This window comes from Astyanax mexicanus, chromosome 11, assembly GCF_023375975.1.
Source record: "Astyanax mexicanus isolate ESR-SI-001 chromosome 11, AstMex3_surface, whole genome shotgun sequence".
NCBI classification, from domain to species: Eukaryota; Metazoa; Chordata; class Actinopteri; order Characiformes; family Acestrorhamphidae; genus Astyanax; species Astyanax mexicanus.
The window spans coordinates 49,274,171-49,297,797 of record NC_064418.1 but is presented as its reverse complement, the minus strand read 5'-3'; the positions used below and the strand labels follow the sequence as shown (position 1 = coordinate 49,297,797).

Sequence of the window (23,627 nt, the reverse complement as noted above, 5' to 3'; positions counted from 1 at the left end):
TAACTAACAGCACTAGGAACAGCATGCAGTTCATTCCTGTGTTATTTGTGTGAATAACACATCAGTGTTTATATACTTTACCCAGTAATTCAGAGCTAAGAAACAAATAGTTAGAATTAGTCTATGGAAGAAAAACACCACCAGCCAAGTACAACTGAGATAGATGTTTAGATGTTTAGAACAGTTCTGTTTACACTAGTTAAAAGTAAGAATTCACTCGGGGTGGATTTTTACTTTCTAGATCTGGACTACCCACCTCTCTGTGTGTAAGTAACTATAGGTTTATATAGGATCTCCGGTGGATTTGGTGTTTTACAGAGACTCTAAGACTGGGTCAGTATAGGCTGAACTGCACTTAGCAGAGCATTATTACACATGTTGTAAAGTAACATATGACATTGCAAAGACTGTTATTAGTGTAAAAATGTCTTTATTTTAGCCAATCAGAGGCCATATGTTTGCATGTATGAATATTCATGAGCAAGATCGAAAATCCTATTGTTTCTCCTGCCCACTCCTCCACCGGACCAAAGCAGCGTTATACTGGATCACCGGAGCCCTTTTTTTTCCCACAAAAACCACAAAACTCGCATAGCATTCATTCATACTAGAGACACAATAAAAAATAAAAAAAAAAAAATAAAAAAATTATACACTCGTACCAGAAGGACCAGAATGCAACAGAAGGACTACAGTCTATAATAATAAAACTACAATAAGTGTCCTCTATGTCCACCAGTCATGTATTTTGCTGCAGTTCATACACTTCGTGGATTCTTGTTATAGTGGAAGTTCTCAAGCGTAACCAGAGATTCAATCCACTAAAATAAATAATAATTTATTATTATTTTGACTTTGACTTTTCTTTTACAGCTGGGCTTCTTTAACCGGGTGCGCCCCCCTCAGGAGGACGGGACGGAGAAGGAGCAGCTCCAGCCACAGGAGAACGGAGATAGAAACACTGAAGCCTGAGAGATCCCTGAACACCAGGAATAACACACTCCTCTTCCTCTCCAAACTTCCCTCCATCCACACCGAGACTGCAGAGACACTCTGACCACGCCCTCACCATGACCTCACCGTGACCTCACCGTGACCTCACTGCGACCAGACGCCCACCGTTACCTCCACAGTCCAGACGTCTCAGTCCAGAGATCTTCTCTGAGTTAGCACTTCCTGTTTGGGATGTTTGGGAAAACTCAATTTCTATAAAAATACACAGTATTTAAGTTTCCAAACACACAAAAATTCTGTATATCGGTACAAAACAAGTTTTTTCTGGCTTTTTCGTAGATTAAAACATAATAATTATTTTTTTTTTATCGTTCTCACTGAAACAACCTCAAATTAATGTCATGATTAATTGAAATTTCACTTCTAATGCGATAAATGGCCGATAATTGCTTTTTTTTATCATTATTTTTTTCCATACAAGCTGCTGCTGCCTATATACGGTAGTATGCAGTGTTTTTTGAGGGAACAGTACAATATTACAGAGTGGGGAGAATGTAAACAATTGAATATTGACTAAATTAAAAGATTGCATCGGTTATTTGTTAATCGATTATGGAAGATTATGTTGGTTCTAAGTTAATTTTTAGTTGATTAATTGCCTTTATTGATTAATTAGGCATGTTTAGGTAACTCCCAAAAAGTTTATACAGATTGATCGATGGCGTTTAACGTTAAATGCTATATAATGCATAAATATATGAGCTGATTTTGCTCATTTCCCAAACTTTCTAAAGCAAATTTATTTCAAATTTAAATAAAATGCATTAAATTGAATAAAATACTTATTATAAAACATTCAGCTTATTCAAAAACACAGTGAAAGAGTAAGTAAAAGAATGCTTAAACAAATTTAATAGCCTCAGCTATATATATTAATATTAGCCACGCCCCTCCCTATAGAGTGCAGTGTTAATGGTGGTTGATGGTGGTGAGGCTGTGTATGGAGGTGTGTGTGTGTGTGTGGGCGATTCTGCAGTGATGATATTGGATTGGACGTAAAGGTGTAAAGTGTGAACTGCAGTGGTGTGACTGAGATACTGAGTTACTGAGATACTGAGTTACTGAGATACTGAGTTACTGAGGCTGATGCCATTCCCTCTCTCCTCCCCTTTAATGATCTACTGCAGCGTTTCCCAGTCCTGCTCCAGTTTAACCAAGTTTTTAAATTCATATAAAATAGAATTCAACACATTTATACTGTGTTTAGATGGTTTAGATTTCTGTCAAAATAATCAGATTAATCAGATTAATCAGATTAATCAGTGTTCAGAATCATTAAAGAATGTTTAAGGCCCTAAATCATGCTGTAATAAATGTAATATATAGATGATATATTTATATACATATATACATACACCACCGGTCAAACACAGTGTTTTAGAACACCCCTATTGTTTAATAGTCCAGTAGCTGCAGTGCAATTATATCTAATGGTCTTATAAAAAAAGTCCTTTATCATGTTAATCTGAGCTAAAGGCTAAAGCTGCCGTTGTGTTTCCATGTGGGTCAGCCAGACGTCTTCCTGTAGCAGTTTTTTTCTCCAGTTTCCAAGACTCTTTTGGCTTCTGTATCTGTAATTTCTCTAAAGAAAAGAAAAGAACTTCTACTTTTAATAGTTACAGAGTTCTCTGTGTTTTATCTGTCTTTTTCTAGTTATTATAATGATAATGATGAAAGTGTGAATGTGCTGTAAGTGTGTAAATGCTGCACTGTTAACCAATGAATTGTTTGGTAAAAATCACCACCCTCTTCTTTTTTTAACTATATATATATATATTTTTTTGTTTTTAGTTCATATGTTTTCCTTGAACATAAAAAATCCTTCATTTTTTTTCTTTAAAACAAAAAAATATACACCGTATTTTGTATCATTTCCGGGTATTGACCGGACCTGAAGAGCTTAAATAGTAAAAAATAAAGGGAAAAAATGGGGGTGTTCTAAAACTTTTGACCGGTAGTGTGTAGTGGAACTCCAGCCACTGTAATCCAGTCCAGACAGTCTAGGATTAGGCTCTAATCCCATGTTTTACAGACTGGTCTGTATAGTATGAGGCCTGGGCTTGTGGCAGTTATTACACTATCACTTTAATTACACTAATTAAAGTGATTTAAACTGATTGCGCTCATTTTACACATCTATTGCATTTCACAATTATATATTTACACCAAAAAACAAAGAAAACACGTCCGGTTTGGACGGAAATCAGGCAAAAGTATTAAATTAAAAGATAAATTTAAGTTAAAAAGCGGTGAAACTTGGTCTCCTGCAGTGAGGCTGGGAAATGCTGCTGTTCTGCACTGACTCTCAGCAGGTTTGAGCTCTCACTGTTAGCTTTAGATATGATGTAGGGATTTGTTTAGAGGAGGGATGCACCGAATATTTGGCAACCGAAATGATTTGACTGACTAAAAATAGGAGAAAAATCACTTTTAATATTCGGCTGAACATCATGAGCTTTGTTTCATCCTAAAATATATACTAATATTGATAATGATAGTATTCAGTAAATTTTCTATTTGGAAATTATTGTTTATATAGTTTTAAATCATACCATATACCAAATGTTTCATTTTGTTCATTTGTGGTGCATCCCTAGTTTAGAGTTTTAGTGTAATTAGTGAAATAATGTAAAAAAAAAAATAAATACAGCTCAAGTCAAAAGTTTGGACACATTTTCATTAATATTTGTTCTTTATTTGTATTTTTTTTTACTACATTGTAGGTTAATATTAAATACCTAAAACTGTGAAGGAATACATATATGATATTTATTTCAATATAAGATTCTTAACAACCTCTATTCATGAATCAATCATACACTGAGTGCAGTGATTAATTATTAATTATTAAAGATTATCTTCACTTTATCAAATTAACCCATAATAATTAGATTTTTATGTTAAAACTGCAAACTAGGGCTGTACGATAAATCATATTTTTAACGTTATCTCAATAAAACCTGACCCAGACTCTAACATTAGTCTAAAACTTAAATCTGACCCTAAATCTAACAGTTAAAAGGTTAAAGTTGGGGTTGAGGGTTAGAATGAATAGAGCCTCATTTACATTCAACTAAGAGTTTAATTGCATTTAATTGACATTTAGTTAATAGTTAGTTGAGCATCTATGGGGCATCATCAGTGAACCATCCTTTTTCTGTTGACCTCATATTTGCATATGCATTCTTTCATAGTTTTGATATATTTAATATTAATCTACAATGTAGAAAACTATAGAAAGTATTAAATGAGAAGAGATGTGTCCAAACTTTTGACTGGTACTGTAAATAAAACTTTAATAAAAACTTTAAGAGGATAAAAAGTAGAAACGTAAGGCGGTGGGGCGTGAGATTACGGTTGAACTGAAATGTGCCATAAAATGACATTTCATTAAAATATATTTGAATGAAATGATCTGCAGTACTTTTGTACACTTTTGTACATTTTGTGTAAAGTGCTGGTGCCAAGTGTGTGTTTTTTTTTCTTTTTTCTTTTCTTTTCTTGTTTTTTTGGTGGGGAAATTGTATTTTTAGAGGTACTTTTAATAATATATTGCTTGGTGGTTTATCCAGCTTCCCGCCTCTCGCTGGACTCACGCTCACTCCCCTTCACTCCCGCTCACTCCATTTTTTTTCCCGTGTGTTGATGGTAATATTTAATGTAAATCTGAATTTGAATTATGCTGTATTTCTGTTTCTAATGTATTTTTTTCTAAATGCAGATTTGATTTGATATGTTTTCTCACTTTAATGCAGAAACTGATTCTTTTCCTGATTTGTTTCACAGTTCACACTCCAGATCATATCAGTTTAAGACATTTTTAAATTGAATTTGAATTGAATTTATATTTTCAAATCTATATTTTCCTAAGAAATGTGGACAGTAAAAGTGTGGGATGCAGGTTTGTCTTGATAAAAAAGAAAACATGTTTATAGAGATAAAGTGAGAGAAAGCCCTTTCATATTTCCGTATTTTAAAGATTTAATCAGTTTTGATTAGAAAAATGCTGAACAAATTTCAAGTAAATATATAATAAATATATTGGATTTACAACAGTAATCAGTTCTACAGTGCTGTGAAAGTGTTTGCCCTGTCAGTATTCCTAAATTCTCAATTTTCCACCTGATAAAATGTGTTTTCTCTGTATCTTACAGTGGTCCACTATAAAATCAGAGAAAATGTGTAGAAATAAAAAAAATTCAGTTCATGGCAAAACACATTTACACAGCACTTTACTGTATGTGCATTATAATACTGTACTTTAATTCTACACAAAAACTTTAAATTAATGATAGGGCTGAGCAATGTGTTTAAAATATTGTATCATGAAATTTAAGTAATTTGCAAAATATAAATTACATTTATTGCAACATTACATTCTTAACAACCTCTAGTCCCTTAATTGATGTATTTAAAAAAAAAATGCTGCTTTTATCAAATAAAAACCATAATAATTACATTGTTTAATATGGCTGTACGCTAAAATGTATTTTTATTAATACTATAAAATTTCCTTCTCTATAAACAGGAAAAAAAGCTGCGATATCGAAATTTAAATTTGCACTACCCAAGTAGTGCTGTATGATAAATCGCATTTTTAACGTTCTCATGATTATGACAATATTATACATAACATCATAAATAACAGCAAACTTAACCTGCACTACCCAAGTGCACAGGGCTGTGTTCAATACATCAGATTTTTATTGGTATCACGATATTCATGTTTCAATGTGCTTTTCATAAAAAAATGTATAACAGGAAAATATAATTTAAATCAATTTAGGATCTTAATTTATGTTGTTTCACATCAATATTGATATGGACGAAATATTGATATAGAAATGACCGACTGCGATATTGCACACATTGTGTTTTTTGGGTTTTAATAAAAGTGTTATTTATGATTTAAAACGCAGTTTATCATGATAAAGTACAATATCTTCACATTGCTCAGCTCTGATTTCCAGCAGTTCCTACTTTTATACTGCATATAGTATAATTATATGTTCTGGAAAAAAATAACGTTAATTTGATTTACTGTTAAATTCACTGATTTTAAGTAGAATAACCTGCATTAAAATCAGCAAGAGGATCGTTTTTATACTTTTCGAAGAGGCTGAATCTGTTCTGTGTGGATTATTATTATTATTATTACTGTTTGTACTGTAACCCTTTAATGCTTGACTTTATAACTGTTTAAAAAAATCAGAAGGTTAAATCTCAATTTAGTTTTTTCAAATATCTTTTTTTTGTTGGCAGAAATACTGTAAATCACTCCTGCACAAAAAACTCCGCCATATTTTATACTAATCTACCCGCTGTTTATAATATCGCTGTTCTTATTCTGCCCGTATGAATTTACCCATATTGGGTTTCAGTAAACGGTTTAAAAATGGTTTAATTCAGATTCTGCTACACATCAAACAACCCAAGCTTCTTCTGATCTGTTTTAGTCTTTAGATTTTTATTTTTAGAAGTTAATAATTGAATAATTGTACGGAATCAGTGTGAAAATCACAGTAATCAACCAATAACTCAAACTACAGCAGTGTGTGTGTGTGTTAATACAGTATACTGGTGAAATCACTATATTGTGCAAAGAACTGAATTTGTGAATTTGATTTGATTCTTTCTCACAGTATCTCAACTTTTAGAACTAATAAAATGTTAGATTTCAGGTTCATTTTGATTTTAATGCTTCCTTAATTAAAATAAAAGAATATATTGAGTTTTGTTTTGAGTCATGTCTGTGTTTTGTTGCATCTCCCCACATCATGAAAAGAGTTTTGCATTATTCTGTAGGAAATACCTGAATTTGTAAAAAATAAAAATATTATTTTTTAATTTTAACCCATTGTGGATGGCCACTGACCCTCCTACTCAATAGGACTCCCATCACTAGTAATGCCCCTGGTGCATGCCTCTTTCAATACTTGTAAAGTTAGGCTCCACCTCTTTTCCAACGAACTGTACTCTCTCTCAGACTCCGGCTGCTGATGGAGAAGCAGCATGACCTACTGTACTCTCTCTCTCTTTCTCTCTCTCTCTCTCTCTGAGTCCGGCTGCTGATGGAGAAGCAGCATGACCTACTGTACTCTCTCTCTCTCTCTCTCGGACTCCGGCTGCTGAAGTAGAAGCAGCATGACCTACTGTACTCTCTCTCTTTCTCTCTCTCTCTCTCTCGGACTCTGGCTGCTGAAGGAGAAGCAGCATGACCTACTGTACTCTCTCTCTCTCTCTCTCTCTCTCTCTCTCTTGGAGTCCGGCTGCTGATGGAGAAGCAGCAGTATGATCTACTGTACTCTCTCTCTCTCTCTCTCTCTCTCTCGGACTCCGGCTGCTGAAGTAGAAGCAGCATGACCTACTGTACTCTCTCTCTCTCTCTCTCTCTTTCTCTCTCTCTCTCTCTCGGAGTCCGGCTGCTGATGGAGAAGCAGCAGTATGATCTACTGTACTCTCTCTCTCTCTCTCTCTCTCTCTCTCTTGGACTCCGGCTGCTGAAGTAGAAGCAGCATGACCTACTGTACTCTCTCTTTCTCTCTCTCTCTCTCACTCTCTCTCGGACTCTGGCTGCTGAAGGAGAGGCAGCATGACCTACTTTACTCTCTCTCTCTCTCTCTCTCTCTCTCTTTCTCTCTCTCTCTCGGACTCCGGCTGCTGATGCAGAAGCAACATGTATTTCACATGGGATAAAAAATGAAGTAACATTAAATACTTCTGGAATTTGCATAAGGCAATTCTAGTAAACCATTTTCCTCAGTTCAGGACTTTAATACAAAAGTTAAAATCACTTTAATTAAACTCCTTTAGTTTAAAACTCATTATTTCCATGTGCAAAAGGCAAAGCACCCAAAAATCCTCCATCAGATAGAGAAGATGCTATGAGTGTTATTGTACATCTGACATTAAGAAGCTCAGATCACTGCCGGGCTCATATTCGCTCGTCTTCTTCCCCCTAAAAACAGTAAATAAAAAGAAACAGACTTTTATATTAAGTGTGAAATTGGCCCCGATGCAAAAGACTAGACTTATAACTTCTTCTATAAATATAGTATTTAATTCTTTTTTTTAAGTATAGCACAGAAGATAGTATCACTATTCAATAAAAAATGAACATACAAATATTTAAAAACTGCATCTTCATACCTACCTGTACTTAACTACAGTTTATAACATTATAATAAAACCATAAAGAAATGAACAATAATATTCAGTGTTTGGTGAGTGTCTACGTGTAATTTAACTCTATATAACATTAGAATACTAAACCCAAATAAACATTAGTAAAGTCAGTGATCAGTAAGAGTGTCTACCTGTAATTAACTCTATATAACATTAGAATAAAGCTGAGTAAACAGTAATAAAGTCAGTGTTAGTGGTAGAGAGTAGTAATGTGCTGTCTCAGTGATTAGTGGAGTTCAATAGTCCTCTGGATTGTGCTGTGTGTGCAGATTGAGGCTGGTAATTGTCTGTAGTCTGGATATATACTCAGGGTATAGATTAGGATTATAGATAAATAGATAAGGTGTGAGATCTTTGTTCTCTGCTCTTTGGATTCAGTGACAGATCTGAGGTTTTACCTTTGGAACAGTCTGGCTCTGGTGCTGCCCAGCAGAGTGGCTTTATTTCCTTCAACCAGCAGCATGGAGCCCTCCCTCAGACCCTGCAAACAATACCATAATTATATTCTTATATATACTGACATATATAATACTAAACAATATCATATACCAACATCTCAACAACAATAACATTAATGCTGTTTATATTCAGTACAGCTCTATGGTAAACTGATTTTTTTTAAATATTGTGATTTTTAAATCATATTAGATTGTTGTTAGGGTACATCTTGGTGGTTGTTATAGTATTTTTGGCAATGTTTATGCATTGCAATCACAAATAATATCATATAAATATTTGTTTTTTGAGTGGTGTTTTGCTCCAGTACAGCTCTTCACATTTATATACAGCTTTGGGAAAAAATAAGAGGTCACTTCATTTTCTGAATCATTTTCTCTGATTTTGCTATTTATAGGTTTATGTTTGAGTAAAATGAACATTGTTGTTTTATTCTATAAACTACAGACAACATTTGGCTGAAATATAAAAAAAAAGATGCAGAGCTTTCAGACCTCAAATAATGCAAAGAAAACAAGTTCATATTCATAAAGTTTTAAGAGTTCAGAAATAAAATAATCAATATTTGGTGGAATAACCCTGATGGTTTTTAATCACAGTTTAGTTTCATGCATCTTGGCATCATGTTCTCCTCCACCAGTCTTACACACTGCTTTTGGATAACTTGATGCTGCTTTACTCCTGGTGCAAAAATTCAAGCAGTTCAGTTTGGTGGTTTGATGGTTTGTGATCATCCATCTTCCTCTTGATTATATTCCAGAGGTTTTTTAATTTGGTGAAATCAAAGAAACTCGTCATTTTAAGTGGTCTCTATTTTTTTTTCTGTATATATATATATATATATATATATATATATATATATATATATTCTTGTCTTGAATCTTATTGGTCTCTTAAATAAGCATCACTCACCAGAACACTGGGCGTGTCGGGCTCCTCGTGATACTGAACAATCCTCTGCTCTCGCGTCTCCTACAGAACACAGACACATAATATATATATATATATATATATATATATATATATATATATATATATATATATATATATTTAATTAGCAAGTTCTTTAAAAGTGGTGTACATCATTATTTCTGTATGTGATTTTATTATGGGATGGACTGACCCCCATGTGTCTGCTGTTGGGGTCCGTATCCAGGTAGTGAGGGTTGATGTTGAATGGGACGAGGCCGATGGCGGAGAAGCTGGGGGGGTAAACGATGGGCATGTCGTTGGTGGTGTTGATGCTGATGGTGGCCACGTTACTGCCGGCACTCGACCCCATGTACGGCACTCCATCCTGTACAGCACACACACACACACAAACACACACACACAGAATTTAGAAATTAGCTTAAGGTAATGCTTGGCTCATACTGCAGGACTTTTTGAGTTGTCAGGTCGTTGTGCTGTTCACACTGGCGACACAAGGTCACTTATTAAATCATTTTCACACTCTGAAACCACTAAAATCATCTGCCTGTTCTCCACAAAAAAACATGTATATCAAAAAAATAAACAAGCCAGAACTAATCCCACATAGGAAATAGTGAAGCCATGCCAGAGATTTTCTAAAAAGGAGAATACCCACCTAAAGTGAGTCCAGAATGAATGGTTGCATATAGACAAATTGAGTAAAATCACAGTTTATAAAAGTCTGATATTTTAATACTGAAATATGTACTTGATATGATATAGTTCTGTGTTGAGGACTTGTTTTAGTACTGTAGACATAATAGTTTAAGGTTTTAAACTCCAGTTATAAACCCTTTATACGTGCGCTTCAGCATCATCAGCTCACTAACAAATCAGCTCACAGTAGCAGTAATGCTAACACCTTTACTGCCTAAAACCTGTTTATTGCAAGAAAAATAAAATATATTGGTTTTATCTTTGCTTCTACTTTCTAAAATTAAAGGAATACTCAGAACTAGTACTTAATTACTATTTAATTATTATTTTTTTTAGCTTTGGACCTGTGGTTTTCTCTGTCTATGTGATTCCATTAGTTGTAGGAAGCCACTGGTCTTTACTCACTGTTGACAACTGGGTCAGATATTGAACCTGCTAAATATTTGCTGGGAGTGTGCTAGTGAAAGTTGTGTAGTGTTAACTAGGCATTAGCAGTAACAATTCAAATTCTTGTTTATTTCAAATTCTTAGAGATCATGTATTACAATTATATCAAACATTTAGTATATTAATTTATATTATTATCCCATGACATTAATAATAAATGTCGCTCATTTATACACACACAAACACACTGTATTTTTAGAAACACCGGCCACATATCCCACTCGTCAGCGCAGTGTTTTTTTTTAGGCTTCCATGGTATATGTGCCAAAAGTCACAGGAAACAGCACTGGCTTTTGGCACATGAGTGTAGGAACACAACTTACCTGAAGAACTCTCTTCCGGATCTCAGTTACCAGGTTGTTGTCGTAGAGAGTTTTTAGCAGGCGGAAGGTGTTCCCTCCACCTGGAGATCACGGGAACCAATCAGGTAAATATGTTAATGAGAATATGTTAATGAGAATTAGGTGTAAAACCTGGCATTTTTCAAATTTTCATTTTTATTTTCCTCCATCAAAATCTCAATTTTTCAGAGACCTTGAATGGACATTGTGTATTTTAAATATATATTTTTAGGTAAAAGAAATATACATTAAGTAGTGAGCACCAGATACTAATTTGTGGCTTGACTTTGTATCTGGTGAATACCACTTTTGTCCATATAGTTATTGGTGTAAGATGCAAAAAAAAAAAAAAAACCAAAAAACATCCTGACTTCTAAAACTAAAATAGGTTTTAAAATCAATAAAGATTATTGATTATTCATACCAATGAAAATGCCCTCAGCTTTCCTCACAGCCTCCACTGCATCTGCAGCCTCATGAACACTGTCCACCTCGTAACCTGCACAAAAAGCACAGCCAGCACATATCATACTGCTTAATATCAATATAACTTCTAATGACACATTTTTATACAAAATATAATGTAAATGAACACATTATTACACATATATACTCTCATCCAAAACTACTGGAACAGTGAGGCTGATCCATTTATTACTGCTATAGACTTTGAATATATAAACATTTGAATTTGACATTCAAAGATAAATATGAGACAAAAGATCAAATTTTCAGCTTTTATTTCCATGTATTTATATCTGGATCTGATACACAGTTCTGAAGATTTCAGCACCTTCTGTCTGAACCCATCAAATTTCCTTCTGAGCAAAAGTACTGGAACAGATAAATTAAAGGTAAAAATAATTAAATATTTAGTTGCAAATCTTTTTCTTGCGATAACCGCAACCTTTGCATTCTTCTTGCTGCTACTTGTGATGCTTTTTTTAGGCTTTCATTCTGCCTCTTTCAGCTGTTTTTTGTTTCGGGGGGTTTACTTCCTGCAGTCTCCTCTTTAGCAGGTTAAACAAACATCTATAGAAGTTTGGAGATTGACTAGATCAGTCTAAAACCTTCCACTTTTTGCCTTTATTGAACTCCTTTGTAGTTTTGGCAGTGTGCTCTGGGTAATTAATTTTCATCTTCAGGTGAAGTCTCTACATGTGAAGAGTAGATTGTGATATCTTCACTCCTGCCCTCTGGAGGTTGTTGCTAATGTAACTAACAGTTGTTTTAGGATTTTTCATTTTTCTTTACAGAACTCACAATGTTCCTGTTTAATCAACTGCTGTGGTTTTCCTTGGTCTACCTATTCGACATCTGTTACTTAGTACACCAGTGACGACTTTCTTCTTCAAGTCCAAAGTGCTGCCTAAAATGTTTGATTCAATTAAATGCCAATTACCTATAACAGAGTGGATGCATGCCGGACAGTAAATAAATAATACAAATATGAAGTCATTAAACTGAAAAATATGATTTTCTGAGAAGAAGAATAAATGTGGAAGGGGTGCTGAGTGGTTATATTGATCATTTCACAAAACACAACTAAACAGGTCACAGGAACTTAAAGTCCAACCTAAAGTCTGGAGTTTGTCTCTGGCGGTCTTGGTGTAGGCGTCTCGATCATGCAGAGCATACGGAACAAACAGGATCCTCTTCACCTGCCTAAAACACAAATATAACAAAATAATTAATCATATATATATATATATATCATTTCAACGTCTGTGCATTAAAATTATCTATAGTACTATATCTACAAAAGCTTGTGGACACCCAGTCCTGGGTTTTCTGCTAGCTAGACTAAAGTATTAGCTTCCCTGTAAAAAGTTTGGGTAGTGCACCTCTTGGTGAGACGTATAGTTGGCAATATTGTACCCTGAAATATGGTGCCATATCAACCACCCCTAATTATCACACCAGGGTACTACTTTTTGACTGTTTTTAGCAAAAGAAAAGTACACTTTTCTCATTTCCCATTAGAATTCTTGTATTTTGTATTTTATGCCATATCATATTTATTTTCATTTTGTTGCAGTAGTTTATTCTTAAAATATATATTTTTATTCAGTGTTTTGTCATCATATCTCCAAGAGTATTATTATTGTGAAAATACCATAAAATATTGTGATATTATCACCCACCCCTAATTACTCAAATATTCACTATTCACTGTATACCTGTAACTCTACCTCTTCACTAATTTACTTTAACTGATGCTCTCAAACACTTTATTAAGAGACAAGAAATTCAATTAATTAACTCTTGATGAGTTCAGCACAGCTGTTAACTGAGCTTCTTAACCTCTTGAGTGTATTTAAATAGCTACATTTAATAGCAAGTAGCTACATTAGTGTTAAATCCAAGTGAAAGACAGTTAATCTGAACTGACTGAAGAGACCATTATCAGTTCTTATTCTTATTATTAAATAATCAATAAACAGATGAAAGGATCTGAGATACTTACTGTCCAAAGAAGTCTTTGATCTGCTGCTGACAGTGTTCTAGATATCCTCCTCCGTGCAGGGTGGAGTTGGACACCAGCAGAAGCCTCCTCTTCATTCTGAGAACCTGAAGAACCCGAAGAACTGAGGAACCTGAAGAGCCTGAGGAACTGCAGCTGAGTCTGAGAGCAGCGGAGCTCAGCAGCACATGACCAGACACTGACCGCACGCTTCCTGCTGACTAACTCATTCAGAGAGTCGACTCTCTGTTCGGAGAACCGACTCCTCTGAAGTCGACTCCCTGCATTATTCTATCTGTCAGAAAAACACCAATTCTACAGAGAACAACAAAAAAAGGGAAATATAAAACCTGTAATTATTAATATTGCTAATATTTTGACTAAATGCACTTTATTTATCTTATTATTTTCATTACATGTATCTATGTGCTTCGTTTTTTTATTATTTAATATATTTGTTCGTCGTGTTTGTCAAGTTTCTTTTTATTTTTTCCCCAAATTAGTATACTTTAGTTATGTGCTTTTATTATGTTTTTAATTATTATTTTGGTATTTTATTTTATTTTTATAATGCTTTATATTTCTTGCACAATTGTTTCTGTAAAAACCTTTTTGCATTTTTTTTGTTTTAATTAACATGTTATCGTGGATTGGATTTATTGTGTTTATTATTATTATTATTATTATTAATAATAATAATAATAATAATAATAATAATAATAATAATAATAATAATAATAATAACCACTCTTATATAGCACTTTCTTGAAATCAATTTACAAAGCAATTTGCACCTATCAAATTAATAAGAAAAAGAAAGTGCAACCTAAAAGTGCTCGAGTAAAATAGCTGTATTATTGCAATATAACTGTTAATCATTTATTATTCCAAGACTCTTGGAATCGGATCAGGAGCCGATTTCAGAGATTGAGGATTCGAACAGTTTGGTCTCTGACCTTTATCTCTGTAGCGGGAGTTGGAGGAGGTGTGTGTGTGTGTGTGTGTGTGTTGGTATCTGTGTGTTGGGTGCTGTTATCTTTGCTCTGATTGTATTGATGTGATTATTGAGAGTGAAGTTGTGAAATGTAGCAGGTTTATAGATCAGTCAGAGCAGCAGATTTAATTACCCCACACTGTAAATCAAGAGGAACAGAACTAAACTATAAGGTTAGAGAACACACACATATTTACATATTTAATAATGCATTTACTTGTGCAATTAATTTTGCATTTATTCGTGCATTTACATATGCATTTATTTGTCTGTTTATTTATGCATTTCTATATGCATTTATTCGTGCATTAACATATGCATTTATTTGTCTATTTATTTATGCTCTTATTTGTGCATTTGTTTATACATTTATTCGTGCATTTACATATGCATTAATTTGTCTATGTATTCGAGTATTTGCATATGCATCTATTTCCCTTTTTATTTGTGCATTTATTTGTTCATTTATTATTGCATTAGTATATGTATGTATTTGTGCACTTATCTGTTTATTTATTAATGCATTTATTTGTGCATTTATTTGTTTATTTAATTGTGCATTTATATATACATTCATTTGTCTATTTATTAACGCATATATTGTGCATTTATTCATGCATTTATGTGTCTATTTATGTATGCATATATTTGTGCATTTATCCATGCAGGTATTTGTGCATGTATGTTTTTGTGTTATCGCGCTTCCGTGTCTTTTATTTTGTCAGCAGCAGTAGCAGCGTCGGGGGCGGGTGGTGTGTGAGTGTCCCGGATGCACAGTCCAGCGTGCGTGTGCGGAGCGTGTGTGCAGAGCGCGTGTTTACAGGATGGAGGACGAGGTGCGCGCGCTGGTGCTGGAGCTGTTTGATGTGCGCGCGGTGAAGTTCGGGCAGTTTAAGCTGAAGAGCGGACTGACCTCTCCTGTTTACTTCGACCTGAGAGTCATCGTCTCCTACCCCCAGCTCCTCAACCAGGTGAGCACCCCGAGAGAGTGAGACACCCACAGAGAGTGAGACACTCACTGAGTGAGAGTGAGAGTGAGAGTGAGCACACGTGGGAGGGAGGGAGTGGTTATCTGTGTTAAAGTTTATACTTTTGAGAGAGTGTTTATGTAAGTAAGTGTGATCAGTGATATTGTACATAGGTTGTTAGTAGGTAAATACAGTCCCCTATAGTCCCCTCCTAAAGTACTGGATCACGTGACTGTCAGGTGTGTTTTGTTGCCCAGGTGTGTCTTGATACATTGATTATTCAAACACTAAACAGCACAGATCCAAAGAGCTGTGTATGGGTGAAAAACAAGCAACTTTAAAGCTGAGAGAAAGTGGAAAATCCATCAGAGGCCAAAACAACAGTTTGTAATAGCCTGAAGAAGAAAGTCGTCACTGGTGTACTAAGTAAAATATGTTGAACAGGTAATATTTAAGGATTATTTATGTATTTTACCCCTCGTTCTCAGGTGTCCAGTTTGCTGTATCAGTGTGCGGCGGATGCGGGGGTGCGGTATGACTGTGTGTGTGGGGTCCCGTATACGGCGCTGCCACTCGCCACCATCATCTGCTCCACCAAGAACTACCCCATGCTGATCCGCCGGAAAGAGGCCAAGGACTATGGTAAATATACATGTTACGTAAGTGTGTGTGTGTGTGTGTGCTAGGGATGCAACAAATTTAATACTAAAAAGAAAAATTGTCTGAATATCACATTCTTTTTAGTTTGCCACTTTTATAACCATTAAATAAATTAAACAGCCTATTTTTTTTTTCTCGTGCTTTTTATTCCAGCAGACAAACAACAATGCAATTCTAGTCATCATATATTTACCTCAGCAGTGCTATTTTAGTCACACATTTACCTCAGCAGTGCTATTCTAGTTATCAATTTACCTTAGCAGTGCTATTCTAGTTATCAATGTACCTTAGCGAAGCTACTCTACTCATAAATTTGCCATAGCAAAGTTGTTCTTGTTATAAATTTACCTCAGCAGTGTTATTGTAGTTATACATTTATCTCTGCAGTGCTATTCTAGTCATAAATTTACCTCAGCAGTGCTGTTCTATTCATACATTTACCTCAGCGAAGCTATTCTACTCATAAATGTACCGCAGCGAAACTAATCTAGTCATAAATTTACCTCATTAAAGCTATTCTATTCATACATTTACCTCAGCAGTGCTACTCAAGTTACAGTGAAGCTAGCTACCTTGTAATTTACAAAGAGGAAAATCAGTACAGATAAACGTACAGACGTAAACATACAGATGTTAAGGCTAGGTTAGCTCTGCTAGCTAATGTGATTATTGTTGTCTTGTACAGCTCCTATCTTTCAGCTGGAAAAAAGGCAGTTGGTAAAGAGATAGTGAGTGTGATAAGTGATGTTTCATTTATAAGATAATTACTATAAAAGGAGTAAAAAATGAACTTAAACCTGCCGTTTGTCGGCTCTCCCTGTTGGCTCTCTTTTTCACTCCCTGCTCTGGGGGTGGAGTTTGGGCTTGCTATTAATCCTTGGAATATCTTTACAATAAAGGAAACACTACAATATAATACATATTGGCTGTTCTTTTCACTTAGATCAAACACTATAATTCTTTGTAATTTTTTGCTCTTTTTGCTCGAATATCTCCGTTTCTCAGGTACGAAGCGTCTGATCGAGGGGAACATTCGTCCAGGTGATAAGTGTCTGATCGTGGAGGACGTGGTGACGAGCGGCAGCAGTGTGCTGGAGACGGCTCAGGTGCTTCAGGCCGAGGGGTTAAAGGTCACGGATGCAGTGGTGCTCCTGGACCGGGAGCAGGGGGGCGGAGCCAAGCTGGCGGACGAGGGCGTCACCCTCCACCCGGTCATCAGCATCTCCACCCTGCTGTCTGTGCTGCTGAGCGCCGGACGCATCGACCAGGGTTAGTACAGAGTCTCTCTGCCCCTTTAAACACTAAAAAACGCTCCAAACACCTAAAAAAATCTGTGCATCCGTTTTTTGTGAATCAGCTGAAAGAGTTGACAGGAATCATATGTATTTATGGGCCAGTTTCTATGCTCCTCCCTTATTGTGACATCACAATAAGAAAATCTGCATAGAACCACCCTGGCTCCACCTCTCACCCATCAAACCCCACCAGAGCCCCACCCACTACTAGATCAGTTGAAAATCCTCAGACAGTACACAGCAGGATTAGCCAGCAGGACTTCTTCTGAGGGAGGGATCTGTATCTACTGGATGTTGGATGTTAGCAGATCAGTTCTTCCTCTCCAAAATACAAAACTTGAAGTTATTAAAAGGACTGTCTGGATACGTTTGGACACACACTGCAATGTGAAACTTAAGGTTTAGACAGTAAAGTAAACTTTTGTGAGCAGTTGGAATATGGACTCACATATAAAGTGTATAGTACAATATTTTACTGTACTTATTTATTTTTCTTTTATTTTAATTAACGCCGTTTTTATATACACTTTTTTTCTTTCTTATGTAGTTTTACTTTATTAAACTATAATTTTTTTTTGTACTTTTATTATGCTGTCCTTTTTTATATCAGCACTTTATTTTCTTTTTCCTGTTGGTCTTACAAGAATGACAAGTCTCTTGGTCAGTTTTCGTAATTTAACTGTAATTTAAACTTTTTATTAACTTAACTTATTATTAACTTATTTCAAGTAATTTACAGTGTTATTAAAGTTGCTTTTTTCACTTAATAAATGAAATCTTCATTTAAAAATGGCTTTTTATATTTACTCAGGTGTGTTCCAATGCGTTTATATTTATCTGAAAAATGTAAGTAAGAAATTTGTAGGGGACAAATACGTTCTTAATTATTTTATAGTATATAATGTTCTTTTTATTTTTATTAATTGTTCTCTTAATCTTCCTTTAATCTAACTGTAATGTATTTGTGTGTGTGTGTTGTATGGGTTTAGAGATGTGCAGCAGTGTGGAGAGGTTCGTGCGGGAGAATCAGACGTTCCGGGCGGGTCAGGAGAACGGTTCTGTGGTGAAGAGGAAGTGTGAGGAGCTGAGTTACAGTGCCCGTGCCGCTCTGCCCGGTGCCCACCCGCTGGCGGCGCGGCTGCTGCGGCTGATGGAGCAGAAGCGCAGTAACCTGTGCGTGTCGGCGGACGTGACGGCGGCGGCGGAGCTGCTGGAGCTGGCCGAGCTGCTGGGGCCGCTGATGTGCGTGCTGAAGACTCACGTGGACGTTCTGCAGGACTTCACGCCGGAGCTGCGTGACCGTCTGCAGGAGATCGCCCACAAACACGACTTCCTCTTATTCGAGGATCGCAAGTTCGCAGACATCGGGAACACCGTGAAGCACCAGTACCAAGGTGAGAGTCGGTGTATCGGTAATGCCAGGTTCACACTTACACGACTTTTCGAGTCATCAGTCATGGTTGTGCTGTAATCGTGAGTTCTTTAGTTGTTGAGACTTTTACACTAAACTACATGATTTCTCACTGTGGGAAATCAGCGACTCACCTGGCTGCTCTCCAAAAACACGAGAACTAGGAATAGAGGAGAATACGCACTTGAAGTGAGTCCAAAATGAATGAGTTCATATGAAGCAACTGAGCAAAATTATTTTATTCAAGTATATAAATGTCTGATCAGTTTTATAATTAAATGTGAAGAATAAATCAGTCTTTTAGTAAACATACAGATGTTAAGGCTAAGTTAGCTCAGCTAGCTAATGTTATTATTGTAGTCGTGTACAGATCATATTTTTCAGCTGGAAAAAAAGGGAGTTGGTGAAGAGATGATAGTGAGTTTGATAAATGATGCTGAAGGCTTTTTAATAGTGAGTAAAAATGAACTTAAACCTGACATTTGTGTGCTTGTGTCCTCAACACAGAGCTATATTAAATGTTTCAGCACTGCAGAAAGTTTTGAACTCCAGGTATAAGCCTTTTAAACACAGCCTTTTAGCTTTTAGCTCTATTCACCCCATTCATAGAGGACTCACTCTCTGTCTGGTTCCCTCTAGAGTTTAACAGTCATTTACTGATATAATCCAATAACAGGGGGACAGACAGTGATCAGACGCTCCATAAACGACTCTGGTAATGCAGGAGGTGCGTTTTGGACCTGTGGTTCTCTCTCTCTCTGTGATCTCATTGGCTGTATGTAGCCGCTGCTCCTGGCTCCTAGTCGCCGACTGAGTCAGATATTAAACATGATGGGTGTTGCCAATCGGCGTCGCAACTGAGCAGAGTTTTTTGTCGGTGACAAAAAAATTGTCCCAAAATCGTATAGTGTAAACCAGGCATAAGAAGAGGGTTTTAGTGGTATAGCGCTAAATAACTAATATATCACAATACTGTGATTCACAGCATAGAGAATAAAACACTCGGAAATAATCAAATACCAGGAATTATTAGACTCTGAAAGGACTGTATAGTTTGTATAATGTGTATAATGTGTATAATGTGTGTGTGTGTGTTTCAGGTGGTGTGTATCAGATCTCCTCGTGGGCACACATAGTAAATGCCCATGCGGTGCCCGGGCCGGGTGTGGTTGAGGGTCTGCGGGCAGTGGGTCAGTCTCTGGGGCGGGGCTGTCTCCTCATCGCTCAGATGAGTTCTCAGGGATCGCTGGCCACCGCTGAGTACACCCAGGCTGTGGTAGGAGCTTTACTAATCAAATTAAATCATTTAGATTTATTAATCAAATAAAATTATATACAATAAAATGTATTTATATAGCACATTTTATAACTCGTGTACTTTGTGCTATCATATTCATACACATGCTATCACATGTACTATCACATGTACTTAATCACGTGTAGTATGACGCATACCATCACATGCCTTATATAATCGCTATAACATAGTATTGCATGTAACTTATGCGTAGTATCACATGTACATGTACTATCACATGCATAATCGCATAATCGTACTTACACATTCTATAACATGTACTATCACATGCACCATCACAAATATTACAACATGTGATCATATTTACCATATATTCACATGTCCTCTCACATACCTTATATGATCACATACTATCACATGTACTTAGTACATTATAGAATGTGTGAGCATTATAGTACGTTTGATTGTACTATCAAATGTATAACATCCTACTATCACATGTACCTTATATTATCACACATACCGTCACGCTCACACATACTATAACACATACTATCACATGTACCTTAAAGTATCATGAGTAGTAGTATAATAGTGGGGGGGGGACCCATCCTCCTCTGGTCAGACAAGATGGGATGGAATGTTGCTGAATGCAATCAAATCCTCACAGCAGTTCTATTAATTATTTATTATTTATTTTTTCCTTTTCTAGGTAAAAATGGCTGAGAGTTTTCCAGACTTTGTGTTCGGCTTCATCAGCGGCTCGAAGATCAGCTCTAATCCGGAGTTAATCCACATGACCCCGGGAGTTCAGATGCAGAGCGGAGGTACAGCACTATAATATCATACAGCTTATTATTATAATTATAATAATAATAAACTGTAGTACAGTTTGATATCAAATAGTCCTGGTGTTCAGAAGAAATATATTTAATAATTAAAAAGACCACTAGAGGGCACTGCAGTTCTAGGAATCAGGTTTGAAAAAGCAGATTATTTATATTACATATATATATATATTTTTTAATACTTTTTTTTGGTCATTGGTAATTTTATTGGTACCACTTTAAAATAAGACTACCTTTATAAAGGGTTTATAAATAGTTTACAATTAGTTTATTAATGGCTTCTAATTAGGTTGTAAATGCCTTAAAAATCATTAATAATCAGTTATAACACATACATAGAAAGGGCAACAATATAGATGGCTGTGGGTTCACTATTTGACAAACAACAGGTCATTGTTGCCCTTTCTATGTATGTGTTATAACTGATTATTAATGATTTTTAAGGCATTTACAACCTAATTTGTAACCATTAATAAACTAATTGTAAACCATTTATAAACCCTTTATAAAGGTAGTCTTATTTTAAAGTGGTACCATTTTATTATACACAAAATTTGTGTACTTTCACCACCCTTGTAAAAGAAAAGTGCATTTAAGTATATTTTTAAATGTCTACTTAACATGGAAAAGTACATACTTTTTAACATTAAATTTAATACATGCTAAACTCGTAGGGCTCAGATTATAAAAGAGTGCAGGGTTCAGGGAGCATTTTTTTTAAATATGAATTTTAGGTGTTTTATCAGTTCGAGGTGTGTTTTACACTCCACTGTTACACCTGTGCGTTTCTCCTCCAGGTGATGGACTCGGGCAGCAGTACACCACTCCGGAGGAGGTGATTGGTTCCAAGGGCTCTGACATCATCATCGTGGGGAGGGGGATCATTGCCAGTGAGGACAGGCTGAAGGCAGCAGAGGAGTACAGGAAGGCCGGCTGGGAGGCGCATCTCAACAGACTGTCCGCATCCAGCTAACCAGAACCAGAACTAGAACCTTCTCAAATAATCCAGATCAAGATCCTGATTCTCATTCTTAGTCTCATTTCTCATTTCTGCTGCTTCTGCTTTCTGCTCTGAAAGCTTCAGAAAACAAAGAATAAAGAACTTTCCGTTTATTAGTGTTTATTAATAAGGGTTTAATCTACAGTTACAGTAGATACAGAATCACCAGCACCGTAATCTGTCAGATCTCAGCACAACACCACTTCTTTTTCTTCTTCTGTTGTTTAATAGTTGATTTATTTTCAGACTCAACCTCCTGTAACTGGTCTAGAAAGTAAATCTGAATCAGCTAGAAAAGTGATTTATACTGCAAACGAACAGGACTGTGATTTAGTTAATCTAGACTGAGAACACCTCTTTTGATTGGACCTAATAATTGGTCCATAATTGTGGTCTGGACCAATAAGAAATCTGTTAAAACTGTGTTGAGTACATCATGTTTAGAAGAGCTGTTTATTTTGTATTCAGAAAGTTACCAAAAGGTATTAAAACTGGTTTAAACACATTTCAGATGTTTATTTCAGGTTCATTTCACATCTGCCTTGTGATTTGTTTAATTTTATACAGTTTCTTGATGTTAATAACGACGAGGATGATGATGATGATGATGTTAATTTGTTACTGAGCTCACACTGCTGTGCATGTAAATGCCTTTAATGCTGACCTGAACGTGCATTTAGACTTTTTGTTATTTTGCCAAATAAAATGTAATAATTGATCGTTTTGTTTAATAAATCTCAATAAAACACTTAATGCAGAGTCTACATTTTATTTGCCTTCATTTCTGACTAACCAAGTTTGTTTCTTTGTTGCTTTTGTTTCATAAAGTGTCATAGTTGTGTTCAGTGATGCACGAAGTTTAAAATACTTATTCCCATTCTTATTTTTCATCTGTTACATCCATTTATGTTGTTATTTATAGCCGCATCCACCTCTAGATAAAACCTTGTATTAAATGGGTTGAATATGCAGTACTGAGTATTTCTTATTGTATTAGTGCATCTCAAAAATCATATATGTGTGATCTATTTTAACATTTATTTTATTGTTGGCTATCTACTATTGCATTGCACAAAATTTCATTTTTCAGCAGGACTTGGCACACTGCACACACTGCCAAAAGTACCAGATGGTCTTACATAATATTCAAATTTTCTGAGACACTGATTTTTGGGTTTTTATTGGCTGCAAGTCTCAATCACCAAAGCAGCGTGTAAGGCTGTAATGCAACAGCAGCAACAGCAGGGGGCGGTGTGTTCCTGAAGCTGAACAGGTTCTCATTAAAACACCTTGATTCAACTTCTTTGGTTGACCACGGGGAGGCATGTGCAGAGTAGAACCCCTCCTGGAAAAATCCAGTATGGTTTTGGTCTCTTCTTATAGGCAATAGGCGGCCCGCAGGCCAGATGTGGCCCCAAAGCATGAAACATCTGGCCCTTGAGGTTGTTTGATAATGAAAAAAAAATGAAAAAAAAAAATTATTTGGGGAGCTTTTGTTTACAATCCTCCCCTCTCTCTCTGTTGTGCTTGGCGTGTCTTTAGTTTCTGCCCGTTCTCGTTTTTCTGCCTTTTCTCGGGCTCCCTATTTCCTTATAAGGTGTTTTTTCCCAGTTGTTTCTCAATTCACTAGCCGGGGCAGCGGTAGTTTAAAGTACCG

The 23,627-nt window shown here is 35.8% G+C and overlaps 3 protein-coding genes across 4 annotated transcripts in view; 2 read left to right on the top strand and 1 right to left on the bottom strand.

Moving 5' to 3' along the window:
* Positions 1 to 6,750, top strand: part of itgav (integrin, alpha V) — a 50,282-nt gene extending 43,532 nt beyond the window's left edge. Inside the window, exon 30 of the mRNA XM_049484987.1 lies at positions 874 to 6,750. Coding sequence (XP_049340944.1) covers positions 874 to 972 — 99 coding nt within the window. The 3' untranslated portion in view covers positions 973 to 6,750. The remainder of the gene's footprint in view (positions 1 to 873) is intronic.
* Positions 6,751 to 7,804: 1,054 nt separating this feature from the next.
* si:dkey-69o16.5 (Alpha-aspartyl dipeptidase-like) lies at positions 7,805 to 13,741 on the bottom strand. Its single transcript, XM_022686666.2, has 8 exons — positions 13,540 to 13,741; positions 12,649 to 12,737; positions 11,497 to 11,571; positions 11,055 to 11,134; positions 9,779 to 9,952; positions 9,568 to 9,627; positions 8,598 to 8,680; positions 7,805 to 7,972 (listed from the first exon to the last, which is right to left on the bottom strand). The coding sequence occupies exons 1-8, from the start codon at positions 13,632 to 13,634 to the stop codon at positions 7,906 to 7,908; spliced, it is 723 nt and encodes a 240-aa protein (XP_022542387.2). The 5' UTR covers positions 13,635 to 13,741; the 3' UTR covers positions 7,805 to 7,905.
* An 824-nt stretch (positions 13,742 to 14,565) lies between these two features.
* umps (uridine monophosphate synthetase) lies at positions 14,566 to 22,729 on the top strand. 2 transcript variants are annotated; one of them, XM_049484990.1, is made up of 8 exons: positions 14,566 to 14,703; positions 15,259 to 15,501; positions 15,987 to 16,140; positions 17,164 to 17,427; positions 18,443 to 18,847; positions 19,965 to 20,140; positions 20,835 to 20,949; positions 21,768 to 22,729. In XM_049484990.1, the coding sequence occupies exons 2-8, from the start codon at positions 15,355 to 15,357 to the stop codon at positions 21,941 to 21,943; spliced, it is 1,437 nt and encodes a 478-aa protein (XP_049340947.1). In that variant the 5' UTR covers positions 14,566 to 14,703; positions 15,259 to 15,354; the 3' UTR covers positions 21,944 to 22,729. The 2 variants fall into 2 exon arrangements, with proteins under 2 accessions (XP_049340947.1, XP_049340946.1); XM_049484989.1 differs by having other exon boundaries at positions 15,256 to 15,501.
* The last annotated feature ends 898 nt before the right edge of the window (positions 22,730 to 23,627 follow it).

What these genes read in the sequence shown, in the direction of transcription:
- si:dkey-69o16.5 (XM_022686666.2), bottom strand. Translation starts at nt 13,634, where the DNA reads ATGAAGAGGAGGCTTCTGCTGGTGTCCAACTCCACCCTGCACGGAGGA. An exon ending in AGCTGAGGGCATTTTCATTG is followed by an intron (nt 11,135 to 11,496) that starts GTATGAATAATC and finishes CGTGATCTCCAG; the next exon opens with GTGGAGGGAACACCTTCCGC. An exon ending in AGAGCCAGACTGTTCCAAAG is followed by an intron (nt 7,973 to 8,597) that starts GTAAAACCTCAG and finishes TACTGTTTTTAG; the next exon opens with GGGGAAGAAGACGAGCGAAT.
- umps (XM_049484990.1), top strand. Translation starts at nt 15,355, where the DNA reads ATGGAGGACGAGGTGCGCGCGCTGGTGCTGGAGCTGTTTGATGTGCGC. An exon ending in GAAAGAGGCCAAGGACTATG is followed by an intron (nt 16,141 to 17,163) that starts GTAAATATACAT and finishes TCCGTTTCTCAG; the next exon opens with GTACGAAGCGTCTGATCGAG. An exon ending in AGTTCAGATGCAGAGCGGAG is followed by an intron (nt 20,950 to 21,767) that starts GTACAGCACTAT and finishes TTTCTCCTCCAG; the next exon opens with GTGATGGACTCGGGCAGCAG.